The sequence below is a fragment of the Macrobrachium nipponense genome, chromosome 24 (assembly GCF_015104395.2).
Source record: "Macrobrachium nipponense isolate FS-2020 chromosome 24, ASM1510439v2, whole genome shotgun sequence".
In the NCBI taxonomy this organism is placed as follows: domain Eukaryota; kingdom Metazoa; phylum Arthropoda; class Malacostraca; order Decapoda; family Palaemonidae; genus Macrobrachium; species Macrobrachium nipponense.
The window spans coordinates 65,053,786-65,067,867 of NC_061091.1; the positions used below are offsets into that span (position 1 = coordinate 65,053,786).

Genomic DNA, 14,082 nt, shown 5'->3' on the forward strand with positions numbered 1-14,082 from the left:
TCCAAAAGTTGACCAGTAATACTGGAAAGTATTGTAAAGGACAAAAAACATTTTACTCTCACAATAGAAACTTTTATTCAAACTATTACATATCCTTTGCAAGAGCACTTGCACCTAAAATCATACAAACAAAACAATAAGAAAGCATTCAAAACAAATCTACATTTATAATTTTCGTTGGTTAATTTCCAAACAAAAACGTTTCAATGTCTTGAACTATGATCCTACTAGATCATGTAATATAAAAAAAATAAAGTATATACTGCTTTTAAATAAATCTAGTATAATCAATAAACAGAATATTTGTGCAACAAGTTAATATAGATTACATACAGGCAAAAAAAATTATTTGTATAACAAAATCCTTTCCATCACAAATTATATTGTAACTAGATATATTAATACTAATAATAATAAGGATTAGTTTTATCACAAGTGCTCTACCTAAAACACTTTCACTTCAAGACTATAAAACTAATCCAACCTCTACACTATTAAAGGCTGCTTCACACCATTTACATTTTAACAAAAGTCAGGTTGAAGTGTGGACAAAGAATTGCCAAATGTGTCATTCATGCTGGCTTAATGTTACAATGCGCTGAGGTAGGACAAGAACTCACATGGAAAAAAAGCGCAAAAACAGGCCAAAGTATGGTCATATTAAAACTATGTCAAGAGTAGCTTGATTTAGCACTGGTGACCTTCCTTTTCAGTACAAACTTGGACAACAAAAAACACAGGAATAAAATTCTTTTGACAGTGAAAAATAAAAAACAAGAGAAAAAAGTCATGATGCAAGAAAATAAATACTAATACTGTACAGATTATGTCTTTGACAAAGTAAGTTAGGCTTAGTCTAGTTTTTTCCTTTCTCCTTGATCTTTTTAAATTTAATTTTTGTTCTAATTCGGTGACATTCAGTTGTGATTACATTCTTGAACTTCAAACTACCATCTCAGAGGAGTGATTTTCTACAGTTTTCTGATGATAATCCAAAATTCCTTAAGATATGAATGCAATAACACAAGGCTATAAGACTACAATTTAGTAACCTATCTACGTATATGAAAACTGGCTTCCATGACTTGTTTACATTTAAAACTAGATGACCTAGTTTTTTTAAGACCCTTTTACATTTAAAGAAATCTGGGATCTTGAAATGTTTATAATAATGGACCCAAAGAATAATAAATGGACAAGTACTGATAAGATATTTGTAAGCAAACACTTTTTATCTAAGACACCATTGTATGTACAGACAGTCCCCAGTTATCAGCAGGGGGGGGGGGTACTTTCCTGGCAGGGTGCTGATAAGCAAAAACTGCCATTAACTGAAACTTGGTGATTTATGGCGTTTATGGCGCCGATAACTGATTAATCGTTGATTTTGTGGTGCTAGACAAGCGCCATAAAATCGGATCATCATTAACCGAGTCCGTCGATAACTGGGGACTGCCTTTAGTACAAAAGATGTAAAATGTTTATTTCAGGTCTTGAGTTTGGAAAAGAATATATACGCAGTATCCGATCCACAGACCTTTTTTTCTGAAGCTAATATATTTTTACTTGTCCTTTTGTTTAAGTCTACATTCATAAGAAATTCTGGCACACACTTGGGAATGCAAAAAGTTAACTATTTGAGGTTTCAACCAAAAAATCAGCTGCCTGCCCTACCCTTGATACATTTGTGCTACTAATTAAAGGAGAAATCTTTGGCTAATGACCTCATAAGATCTGTATTTACTCATTATTGCATACAAAGGTGTTTCAGGCATTGCAGACAAACGTCAATAAACCTAAGTTGTATGCAATCCATTTGTGTGAAAAACAAGCCTCGTAATCTAAAAAAAAAAAAAAAATTGTTCACTCAATATAAGATAAATATACAATGTTTTCCCTGAACTATACACTTATATTTATCATGATACATACTCCAAGAATTAAATAAGTGAAGAATCGAAGAAAAATTGATCAAACCAAAATAACAACAGTTGTAATTTGTGTCAACATCCAGAACACAAAGGTGGCTAACATGATATTTATTGCCTTACTGTTTTCAGCAGCACAATTGTTGTTTGTTTGTATATCTGTTATGAACAAATATTAAAATTTTTAAAAGGTCACACAAATATTTCTCAATAATTTTGTTATAAATTCATGTTACTAATGAATAAATGTCCTCATGAAATGATTGCTTGATCAGGTTGATTTCACAAAGGAAGTTATGTATATAATCAACCAGTCTTCTGTTATCTATATGTACATAAATTCTTTGGTGAGTTGGTGAGAAGGATTCTGCTCTGTAACAAACTAATAAAAATATACATAATTGTTTATGTGTAAATTTCAGGAATATTGAAAGGAAGTACAGTCGTACCTCGAGATACGAAAGGCTCAACTTACGAAAAACTTGAGATACGAAAGCTAATACGAAAAATTTTACGGCTCGACATACGAAAATTGCTCAAGATACGAAAGGTTGTTGCTGTAAAGTCCGAGATTCACCCGGACCAATGATTACAATTTTGAAACTCGCGTGCCGCCAACTGAGTAGACTCGCCACCATCCTCCTGCTCTCCCATTGGTGCCTGATGCTAGTCACCGCCATGAGATCCTTCTCTCCTATTGGTCAGCATCCTTCCCATCATGCATCTACTACGTAGCAGCATGCCTCGGCCACTCGGTACCAGCATCGTTATCGTACGCACGCAGTATTTGTTCGTTCTAACGATTTCGTTTATTAACGTAAATTCGTTAGTGATTTCGTTGCAGTATACGTCCTTTATCGTGTTGTGTGAGAACTTTACTCTACTTATACGTAAATTACGTACAGTATATACATAGTCATGGGTCCCAAGAAAGTTGAAATTCACAGAAAGAAGAGGATGCTCTCTTTGGAAACGAAGATGGAGATTATCAAGAAGTATGAAGCTGGTATGCGACTGAGTGTGATCGCCAAGGAATACGACCGAAATCCGTCGACAATAGGCACCATCCTTAAGCAGAAGGATGCCATCAAAGCAGCTACACATTCCAAGGGCGTCACTATTTTGTCCAGTAAGAGGACCCACATGCACGACGAGATGGAAAAGCTTCTTCTTGTCTGGAGAAAAGACAAAGAAACCGCTGGCGATACGATAACGGAGACGGCAATCTGCCACAAGGCCAGCGCTATTTTTGGCGATTTGATTGCCCAGGCCAAAGATGACGGAGGAGAAGGGACATCAACGCCAACCCCAGAGTTCAAGGCTTTGCATGGCTGGTTCGAGAAATTTCGTAAACGGACTGGCATCCATTCAGTGGTGCGTCATGGGGAGGCTGCCAGCTCTGGCACGAAAGCGGCCCAAGCCTTTAAAAAGACGTTCGACGAGATGATGACCAAGGAAGGCTACAGTTCTCAGCAAGTCTTCAACTGTGATGAGACTGGCCTTTTTTGGAAAAAAAATGCCTCGTCGGATGTACATCATGGAGGAAGAGAAGAAGCTACCCGGGCATAAGCCTATGAAAGACATGCTTACGCTCGCACTTTGTTCCAACACCAGTGGGGATTGCAAGGTGAAGCCCCTACAGGTCTATCATTCCGAGACTCCTCGAGCCTTCAAGGCCTACAAAGTGCTTAAGGAGAAGCTTCCAGTGATGTGGAGGGCTAATGCGAAAGCCTGGGTAACGAGGCTTTTGTTCACGGAGTGGGTAAATCTGTGTTTCGGCCCAACAGTGAAGAAATTCTTGGAAGAGAAGCGCCTCCCTCTGAAATGTCTGCTGGTGTTGGACAATGCCCCTGCCCACCCTCCTGGCCTCGAGGAAGATATCCTAGCGGAGTATTCCTTCATCAAGGTTCTTTATCTTCCGCCTAACACCACCCCTCTCCTCCAGCCCATGGACCAGCAAGTGATATCGAACTTCTTTCAGAAGATGTTTTCGACACTCACCAACACCACAAACCTCACCTTGCGTGAATTTTGGAAGGAGCATTTCGATGTTGTGATATTCATCCGACTCATTGACCGAGCTTGGCAGGAGGTTTCGAGACGAACCTTGAATTCCTTGTGGAGGAAACTCTGGCCTGATGCTGTATCCGCCCGAGACTTCGAGGGATTCGACGTGGGCGAAGCTGGTGCTGCAGATTCAGAAACAGTTGACGATCCTGAAACTGTTTTGCAACCAGATCTTGACGAGATCGTTGCACTCGGCAAGTCCATGGGGCTGGTCGTCGACGAGGACGACATCAACGACCTTCTCAAGGAGCACCAAGAGGAGCTTACGACAGATGACCTGAAGGAGTTGGAGGCCATGCAACATAACGTCGTTCAAGAGGAGTTCTCTAGCAGCGGCGAGGAGGAGGAGGACGACCCTATGACAATGGCAGAAATTAAGGATGTTCTAGCTGCTTTTCATAAAGTGCAATCATTTGTAGAAAAAAGACAGCCCGAAAAGGCTTACACAGGTCATATGCTTGCGGAGTTTGATGAGGCTTGCCTGAGTCATTTCAGGAACATTGTGAAAAGCAGGCAGAAGCAATCTTCCTTAGATAGTTATTTTTTAAAGAGGCCTTTAGTATTAGCAGGAGTAAGAAAAAAGGAAGAACCAAGTGATACTAAAAAACAGAAAGTCGAAAGTGGTGATGAAGTTGAAATTTTGTGGAAAAAAAACCTAAGTAAAGTATAAAAAAGTAAAAAAAAAAATGTAAAAATCAAAAAAAGACAAAAAAAATTTTTATTTTAGTTTTTGTAAAATTAAGTGTTACAGTTTTGTTAATGTGTTTCGTAAAGTTTAGTTTATGTATGTTTTCCTTACATTTTTTTATGCGTTTCGTAAAGTTAAGTGTACGTATGTATCTGCCGTTTGTCCTCCTCCTCTGCCACCACTTTCGGAGATAGCCTCACTCGAAAGGTAAGCTTCCACATTTTACTACATACGTACAGTATTTCTTATATACCATGTACACTAATACACTTTATTTATAGGTAATTAGCAGTACGTATTAAGTTAGGTATTGAATGGTCCAAATTGTTGTAGTATTTCATTGTTTATAGGTCAATTTAGCTTTATTATGAAATTTACTGGGGTGTTTTTGGAGGGCTTGGAATGGATTAGCCATTTTACATGTAAAATGCGGTCCAAGAAAAGAAAAACTCATGATACAAAGGCCACCTCGGAACGGATTAATTTCGTATGTCGAGGTACCACTGCTAATTGAAAATAAAAATACATACTTGTCCATGGAAGCTTTTTTTATTTATACTACACTGCTTTCAACATTTGATTTAACCTGCATTTCTTGATAAAAAAAACCTGTCAAAATTCTCTAAATCATTAAATGAATAAGCTTACCATACATAAAATAAAATTTCTCCTGTACAGCTGACTGCTTTCTAAAATGGTCTTATCAGCATTATTTGAGTAAATATCAAAATTGCTTTCAAATGAAAATAAAAATGTCAAAAATACAGTACCACATACCTAGTATCCACTACATAAGCCACTCATACCAGTAGTAATGTTTAAAACTAGCTTACAACTATGCTGTACATACCTCCCAAGTTTTACACTGTTTGAAGAAAATCTTGACCTGAATGACTTTTAAGCCCAGGACTACATTTCACTATGTTTCTTAATCAAATTCACATCTAGGCCAGAATGCTTACGAAAAATATGCTTTTTCATTGTTATCTTTTGAATGGAGGAGTAAATGCAAAAGGGACAAGAGAAGGGCTTCTCTCCAGTATGGGTTCTGATGTGGACATTCAAATTTCCTCTCTGATCAAATGACGACGGACAATGTGGGCAAGAGAAAGGTTTCTCTCCAAAGTGAGTTCGAATGTGAACTTTCAGATTTCCTCTGTGTTCAAATGACAATGAACAGTATGGGCAAAAGAAAGGCTTTTCTCCAACACCAGTTCGAATGTGTAAGTTCGGGTTTCCTTCGTGATCAGACGATGATGGATGATGTGGATAGGGAAAGGGTTTTTTCACTGGAGATACATGATGACCTGAGTCAAAGGTGCTGTGCGGTAAAGGCATTTGTTCACTATCGAAGGGGCAATCTGCTGTGTCCTGTTGCCCTACATGAGACAGGTATTTTGTTGGCTCTTGTTCTGTTCTGAGAGAGTATTTTGCTCCATCCACCTGTGGAAAAAGGATGGTATTATTAAGACAGTCCTGTACAAATACAGCTACCAATTTATATCTTCTATTTACAATCCCTACCACACAGTGAAAAATGAATTATGAAAGGAACAAAAGTGTTTTTTAATCAAATAAAAACAGTGAAGAATCTATGTGAAATCCCCTGTAATTCCTTAACTTTTGCCTCATTTTAAACAAAGCTATCATAATGATCAAGCTGATATTTAAAGATAAGAAGGAAACAGAAATTTTATTTTGTGTGCAGTATGTTTTGCAGTAAGTATGTATTGCCACCGTAACCTAATGAATCTGGTAATGAAAAAATATCCAATATTTCTTGGGCAGTCATAAAATGATTGTCTTTTCTTTTCATTCCACTTTATCAGTAGTGCCTTTTTAAAATCCAAATATAGACATATTATCTCTATATATTACACTACCTTGCAATCATCATGTTTTCAGTTACACAGCCTCCATATTTTTAAATTACATTTTATTAAACAAAACACAAATGACGATACTATTTTAAAATATCTACTCTGGATATGAAACAAATCTGGAAACCGACTGCTGTGTAGTTCTCGAATCTTGCAAACCGCTAAAGAAAATGCTATCTCACCATGGGTGATTTATTCATGGCTCTAAAGATCAAGCCCTCTATTATATTCAAATACTAGCGATAAGCTGTACACTAGTATGATGATATTTTTTTTAAAATTAGGGCAAGGAAACTTTAAACTTTCCCAATTTTAGTACTAGATGGTAAATGACACCTAATGCCTTAGTATGTACACAAATAGTACTTACAAAAACAGGAGTTGCTGAAGGTGAACTATGTTTATCTCCTTAAATTCTCACAGGTCCTAATATGCAATAAAATTTTCATTACAGTAATACTCCATCTAATAACTAACCTCCCTCATCTACTCACAAAGAATTGACCAACGACAATTCTTCACCAAACAGCAAGCGGCTAAATTCCAAAAATACAAAGGCAGAGTTAGTCTCTTAGTAACCAAGCCTGCAACTATTGCCTATGAGATACCCTGGCTGTTCTAGTAGGTGACAATTCTCTCATGCCCTGACAACCTATCACATCAGACAAGCAGTTTTCCATACCAGTCCACCAGATCACCCAAACAGCAAGCTAAGCCCAGTTTTCCACTCAGATGCTACAAAAAGAGGCTCTAGAGATAAAGTTTCCTCAGTTCCTTATAAATACAGTATAATAAGGATAGAATCGCGGCATGGAAATCTCTCTGCACCTAAGGTTTATTCATTACTCTTCACAAGTAACTGAAGATTGTCTTGCCCTGCCACTATCCTTAAGATTTGCCTCAGTCAAAGTCAAACCAGTAAAGGACCTGCTTCATATAATGAGGAGAGAGAGAGAGAGAGATGAGAGACGAAGAGAGGAGTGGACGAAGAGAACGAGAGAGAGAGAGAGAGAGAGCTAGCCTTAAAAATGGTTCTGGAAAATCTGGCTACTGATTAAACTAGTACTATACTGCATCGATAAGTCACTCGGACAGCTTATTACTTCCAGGAGTTTCCTTCTCAAATATCAGCATTAACAAGAAAGTGACGTCTCGACAGCACAGCTCCTAACAGATAATGATTCCAATATTTTTATATGTACAGAAAAAAAATTATGTGGACACTATCATAAACATGAGAAATGGGGTCAAGAAAATAAACTCAATAAAATATAAGTATTTTCTAAATACATGTGGCTAATTACAATGCTTTAAAATACGTACTTGACTTTAGTTAACAAGACTTTGAGATCATGTGCAATATAAATACTGTAATATTTACATAAAAAATAAAGTCATTTATAATAAATACACACTTTCTTTTCAGTGCCTATTACAACACTAATTACAATGAACATATGAGAGTATTAGAACAGATTACTATCTGTTTACAAGAATGACACAGTATTAAGCCCTACTAAAGATTCTTATGCAAAACAAAGAAACTGTTTACATTAATTCATAATTCTTTTGTCCCAACACAGCTGGATTACAATAAATAAATAAAATACCAAATGTTATAGTACACCACAAATGTTTTCAAGTTAATAGTACTGTACACTACTACTTCAATTATGGTATATGTTGCTATAATTGAAAATGCAGTACTACTGTGATTACTGTATTGGATTTATGGAATCTTTACAACTGCTACTCAAATTACTCAAGTCAGAATCATAAGAATCATGAGTCCATCAGAAACTAAAAATATAAAAATTCAAAAAGCTTAATAATGTGCCAAAAAAACCTTCCACGCAGCCAAAAAAGACAACAGTATAGTAAATAATTCAGTTATAATATAAATGCATACATAATAGAACAAATTAAATATAAACATTAACAACTACGTACTCTAGTCTATTCCATCTCATTTGAAAAGTCAGCAACAGGACTCACATTCTGCACATCTTCCAGAGCCGAGCTGCTGTCTAATTCCCGCTCTTGAGATGTTTGATCATGTGGCACTGGAGAGAACACTTCTGGGTGGCCCGGTAAGAACACTTGGGGCAAGCAAATGGCTTTTCTCCTGTGTGAGTCCTCAAATGTGTCTTCAGATTTCCTTTCTGAGAGAAACTAGCTGGGCAGAACTGACAAGAGTATGGTTTCTCTCCTGTGTGCACAAGCAGGTGCTTTGTCAAGTTCACTTTTATCCACGATGAGTAGGAGCAATACGTGCACTGGTACTGCTTGGCTTTGTTGGGACTTTCAATTCTTTCCATGAAACCCTTCTTTGAACATCCTGCCTGCAAGGAAAAATTATATTTAAATTCAATCCTCACAAGAAAAATGACGAGAAAAATGTTAAAGTTACATAAAGCTTGTAACATAAGTGTAACCATATGACTGAACCAATATATTTTACATACCAATTAATTAGTTACTGAAAATATTACAAGAAACTTACCATGTTAAGAAATTAAGAAGTTCACTTCATTCTGTATGCAACTATGATTAGTCTAAAGTCGAACAGAAAAATATGTATAAACTTCACACAGCGCAACTGAGATTACATCAAAAGAATAAGCTGAAAAGTGACATTAACATGTATACAGTAATAGGAAGGGCTCACAAACCACAATACCCAGCTAACAGCGATGTTTTCATCATCACAAAACCTCTGAATGCAACAGTATGTACTGAATTATACTGAATCTAATTAGCAGTATAACCGTAACGTAATTTTCGCAAAATTTAATATACGAGTACAGGAGCCACAATACACAGCCAATAACTAAAACGTTATATAGCTAAGGTCCCTAGTTAGGAATTGATTGATCTGATAGAAACTAATATCACAACAACTAACGTCACTGACATCAGGGAATCCCTCTATTAAAACTAGTTTGGATTTCAGTAAATTAAAATGGTTAAAATGAAGCAAATTTTATATATGTAACAATCTCTACAATTTAACTCACAAGAGTGAATAAATAATTCTAAACACAAGCAAAACTTTTTCCTTAAATGTGTGAAAAAGAATCACAACACTTATACTTCAGTATGCAATGTTAAAATATTTACTATAAGCGTAACCTTCCATTGCAAAACTTCTGCTATGATGGAAAACAATAGTTTCAGCTTAGTAGAACAGATCATGTCCAAAATAATCACTGCTGCAAAACGTACAAATAATGCAAATAAAACTGTCGGACTAGAGATCTCCCAATCCAGGTGTGCTAGGTGGTAAGTCACAAAAAAGTAAGAATCTCTCATTTGATATTCTGGGAAGACTTTGTAATGACCGGATAACAAAAGCCAACAGAATTACCCAAACATTCCTGACTGAAAGACAGTAAAGATCCCTTTGAATCATAAGCAACTATCATAGGAAAATAGTCATTAATTGAACTATTAAGAAGAATGACAAATGGCCTGATCTAAGAAAACTGTTGTATGTAATCCATAAATCTTAGTCCCAGTTTAATCATTTAAAACTTCTTTCACCACAGTCTTTACTTACATCACTGATGGGTACTGATACTTCAAATATCTTCCATGATTTATTTAAGTACATCACAACTTTATGACAGCACATCTCAATTCATACTAACTTCTTACAAAATAACTTCTACTGACACAACAAAAATATCAGTTAAAATACACCACACATAAAAATACACACTCAGAGTGGCACTTGCACTTAGTATAAATTTCTATAAAGCAGAGCGATTTCAAGACTAAGTCAATATATTCCCACTTTAAAGCTAATCTCAGGACTCTCCATTTAGTATAGTGATCTTATAAGTACATGTAAGACACACACACAGTATCTTATTATTTCCAACTCACCCATGAAACACTAAGTATGCACCAGTATTTTGGAGATGCAGCAGAAGTAAAAGTTTAAAGTCTCTTTAATGAAAACACTGATATTCGAAAGTACCATGATAAAATTCTTTTACTTAAAAGTAATGATCTTCAATATAATACATTTAACTACATTACATAACGTACCAAATGAATGATCGCACATCATTCTGAGACATCACAAAGCTGCAAAAAAACTCCTCACAAAGCACTGAAACCAGTTCCTATGCTGACTGAAACTGCTTTTCTTCGTGTCATTATAATGCCAACTCTTTAATGTTATGCGCCAATGACAGGTTGTTTACGTAAACCTGTTTATAAACTGCATACAGTTCTAATGTGTATAGTTATTTGTTCATTTATCCATGTTTGTTATTTATTTTCTATATATTTTCTAATCTTTTATGCACTGAATTTCATTCTGTGGAAACTTGCTTTACAGCTTAACAGGTCATGGAAGCTGAGCAGTATCACACACACTTCGACCTATTGTGGCCTTGTTTTCTGACTCATTCAGGTCTTGATGAATTTTCACTGGCAAATGACCCTACCGTCTCTGTGAGCTAAGGAATGGTAGTTTGTGTCACCTGAAGTTATCTGCCTGGTTCCACCAGGTCTTAACATCAGTGGAGATCAGTTTGGGTATTGATTGAATTGGTTTATGTTCAGTTTGTACAATATTTTGCAACAGTGCAATGACCTATCCCTCACCCTCAACTTTTCCATACAAATCTTTTTTTCATATAATAATAATAATAATAATATAATAATAATAATAATAATAATAATAATAATAATAATAATAATAATAATAATAATAATAATAATAATAATTTACCATCTTTGAATAATGGATAAATATAAGAATGAATACTATCACATTTGCCTGAGCATAATTTCAGACAAAAAGAGCCAGGTATCCTTCAACCTGACAAGTTTGCCTGAGTTTTCACTCCTATGAAGTCTACCAAGTTTGAGTTTCAGTAAGATAGAGCCCAAACTTGTAGAAATGTGTGGATGCACTTTGAATTGATAAAGCAGTCTGACTTGTGGCATAAGTCAGACTGCTTTGAAAATTTATTACAATGGCAGTATTCAGTAGTAACTTGTTCTTGGACACAAATTGTTCATCAGGGGTGACTGAGCTCTAAATAATTTTCAAGAAACTCTACAACTCTTCTTAGATTTGTATGTAAGATAACCACATTTTTGCAGTTGGATTTTAATTTTGCAAGAATAACTATTACATTTTTTCTTCTTACAAAAATAAAGCAAATACATATCTTCAAAACTCCAAGAGCACTTCTGAACAAGGTTCTTTCAAGTATGCCCAATACACTTACCATGAAAATGACCATGGTTGGATATAAAGTACTTCCTGCAACAAGAATGTTTAAAATATTCCTCTATCCTATCTGGGATAACAGAAAAATATAACAATCAAAAGAGAGAGAACAAATATTTCGTCAGCTGTAACAGAATCAAAAGGATATGACGAAATAGGGAAATTGTTATGGCTGTGCTTACCAATTCAGTTCAAATGGTAAGGTCAATATGTGAGAGATTTAGAACTTACAAAGGAATTAAATACACATCTCTTGGTGGAAATGATATCTACCTACTCAATACAATAACCATTCCAATATCTGCAATGCTTTACACTTTACTAAACACATTTATCTAACAAATGACTTGACGGTAAAACGGACGGGATACCTAACAAATGGTTCAAGTAGGGTTAGTGACCCATTTCATCAGTTAACTTTGGTTTACATACTTTTGTCTTTTGCTGTTAATATCCTGATTTTAATTTCTTCACCTGATTGTTTTCATCTAAGAAAAATTCGTTTTTTACCTTCGTACAAGAAGTCAGTCTCAGAATTTTTATTCTGAACTAATCAAACCCTACTATGAATCTCCCTAGAAAGAGGGTTTATTCTTTTAATTTACTTTCACCTATCTATAACATTCTATGCACACCATTTACATATTCACAAAATTATGCAAGTACATATCTAATGCCAAGAATCTATGCCATTCACAATTTATTAGCCACAACAGAGTCAACTCCTAAAAAGCTTACATTTCTTGATAAAGAAACACTTTCACAACACCATAATACACAATTCCAGTTAACCCATGTATTATAATTTCACTGCTAAAAAATTTGGTCAAATAAAAATCCTAACAGGTATCTCAAGACATACAAAACTTAAAAACAAATTCATGCTATAAAAAATATACTAGACCGCATTACAAAAAAATAGTCCACTTTCTTTACAAACTTTATAATATTCAGTTGCATTCCTTTTCTTTCCTGTTGTGGGTCATCATATGCCTCTCCAGGGAAATTTTCTGAGTTGTACGATGAGGACACATGGGACAGGCAAAGGGTTTCTCCCCAGTGTGTATTCGAATATGAACTTTAAGATTCCCATTCTTAGCAAACGCTGCAGGACAATACGGACACCTGTATGGTTTCTCACCAGTGTGGGTCTTCAAATGTGATGTAAAGTTGCTCCTATTGGCAAATGAAGCTGAGCAGAGAGGACAAATGTGGGTTTTTTGCTCTCTGTGTCGAAGCATGTGATTCATGTAGTTAGTCTCTGAGGATGTAGTGAAAGGACATAACATGCACTTACGGCCTTTCTGGCTGAAGACGCCCTCTTGAAAAACATCTTGAGACTTTCTTGCACCAACCTGTGAGGAGGTAGAACTGCTTTCAGTCAACATTGTTGTAGTAGTGTACAAGCAACAGTCAAGCGCTGCATTCTTTTGTTTTCAATTAGCCTTTTAAAAGAATAAATTCACTAATCATCTACTGAGAAAACTGACAACTACAGTACGTACTTCCATTACACTGAGGCCAAGCACAAAGCACGAAAGATCAACAAAGAATATATACTGAATGCTCTTCCACAGATTGAGTGGAATTCCATAGACACAAAAAGATTGCGATTCCAAGACACTCTGCAGATAATGCAAAAGTAACCTCATTTACCAAGAACTAATGGTAATGAGGAACATGAAGGCAAAGTCAAAAATATTTGCTCCACATATATGATTTTCATTGACTTACTTAAGAGGTTTTCCGGGATCCCAAACTTCTATATTGTATGTATGCACACACCCATGTGTGTATGAATATACTATACACATTACATATGTTTATATTAATATACATGCATTATATATACATATAGGTGTATGTATGTATGTACATACATATACGTATACGTATAAATATATAATATATACAAGCAGTCCTCGGTTATTGGTGGAGGTTCCATTCTCGGCGGGATGCTGATAAGCGAAAACTGCCGTTAACCCAAACTCAGCGATTTATGGCACTTGTACCACTGAGTTTCAGTTAATGGCACCTGTGTTAAGTATGTTATGGCACCATAACTCTACTATCTGCCCCTTATGGCACTGATAACCAAAACCCGGCCCGTTACGGCGCCATAAATCGCCGATTTTATGGTGCTAGACAAGCGCCATAAAACCGGATCACCATGAACACTGCCTGAATACATACATACATACATACATATATACACGCCACACACACACACACACACACAAACACACACACACACACATATATATATAT

General features: G+C 35.8%; 1 protein-coding gene across 12 annotated transcripts in view; it reads right to left on the bottom strand.

Moving 5' to 3' along the window:
- Nucleotides 1-14,082, bottom strand: part of LOC135205701 (adult enhancer factor 1-like) — a 271,537-nt gene that overhangs the window by 35,796 nt on the left and 221,659 nt on the right. The window contains exons 6-7 of one of the 12 annotated variants that reach the window (XM_064236681.1): nt 8,559-8,905; nt 5,989-6,126 (exon numbers count right to left, since the gene is read on the bottom strand). The exons of 8 other annotated variants lie outside the window; for them this stretch is intronic. In XM_064236681.1, the coding sequence (XP_064092751.1) occupies nt 8,591-8,905 (315 nt within the window). In that variant the 3' untranslated portion in view covers nt 5,989-6,126; nt 8,559-8,590. Of the gene's footprint in view, nt 1-3,950; nt 6,127-8,513; nt 8,906-11,282; nt 13,170-14,082 lie in introns of those variants that run through there. 3 more of the 12 variants (XR_010312579.1, XM_064236674.1, XM_064236675.1) reach the window with 3 other exon arrangements.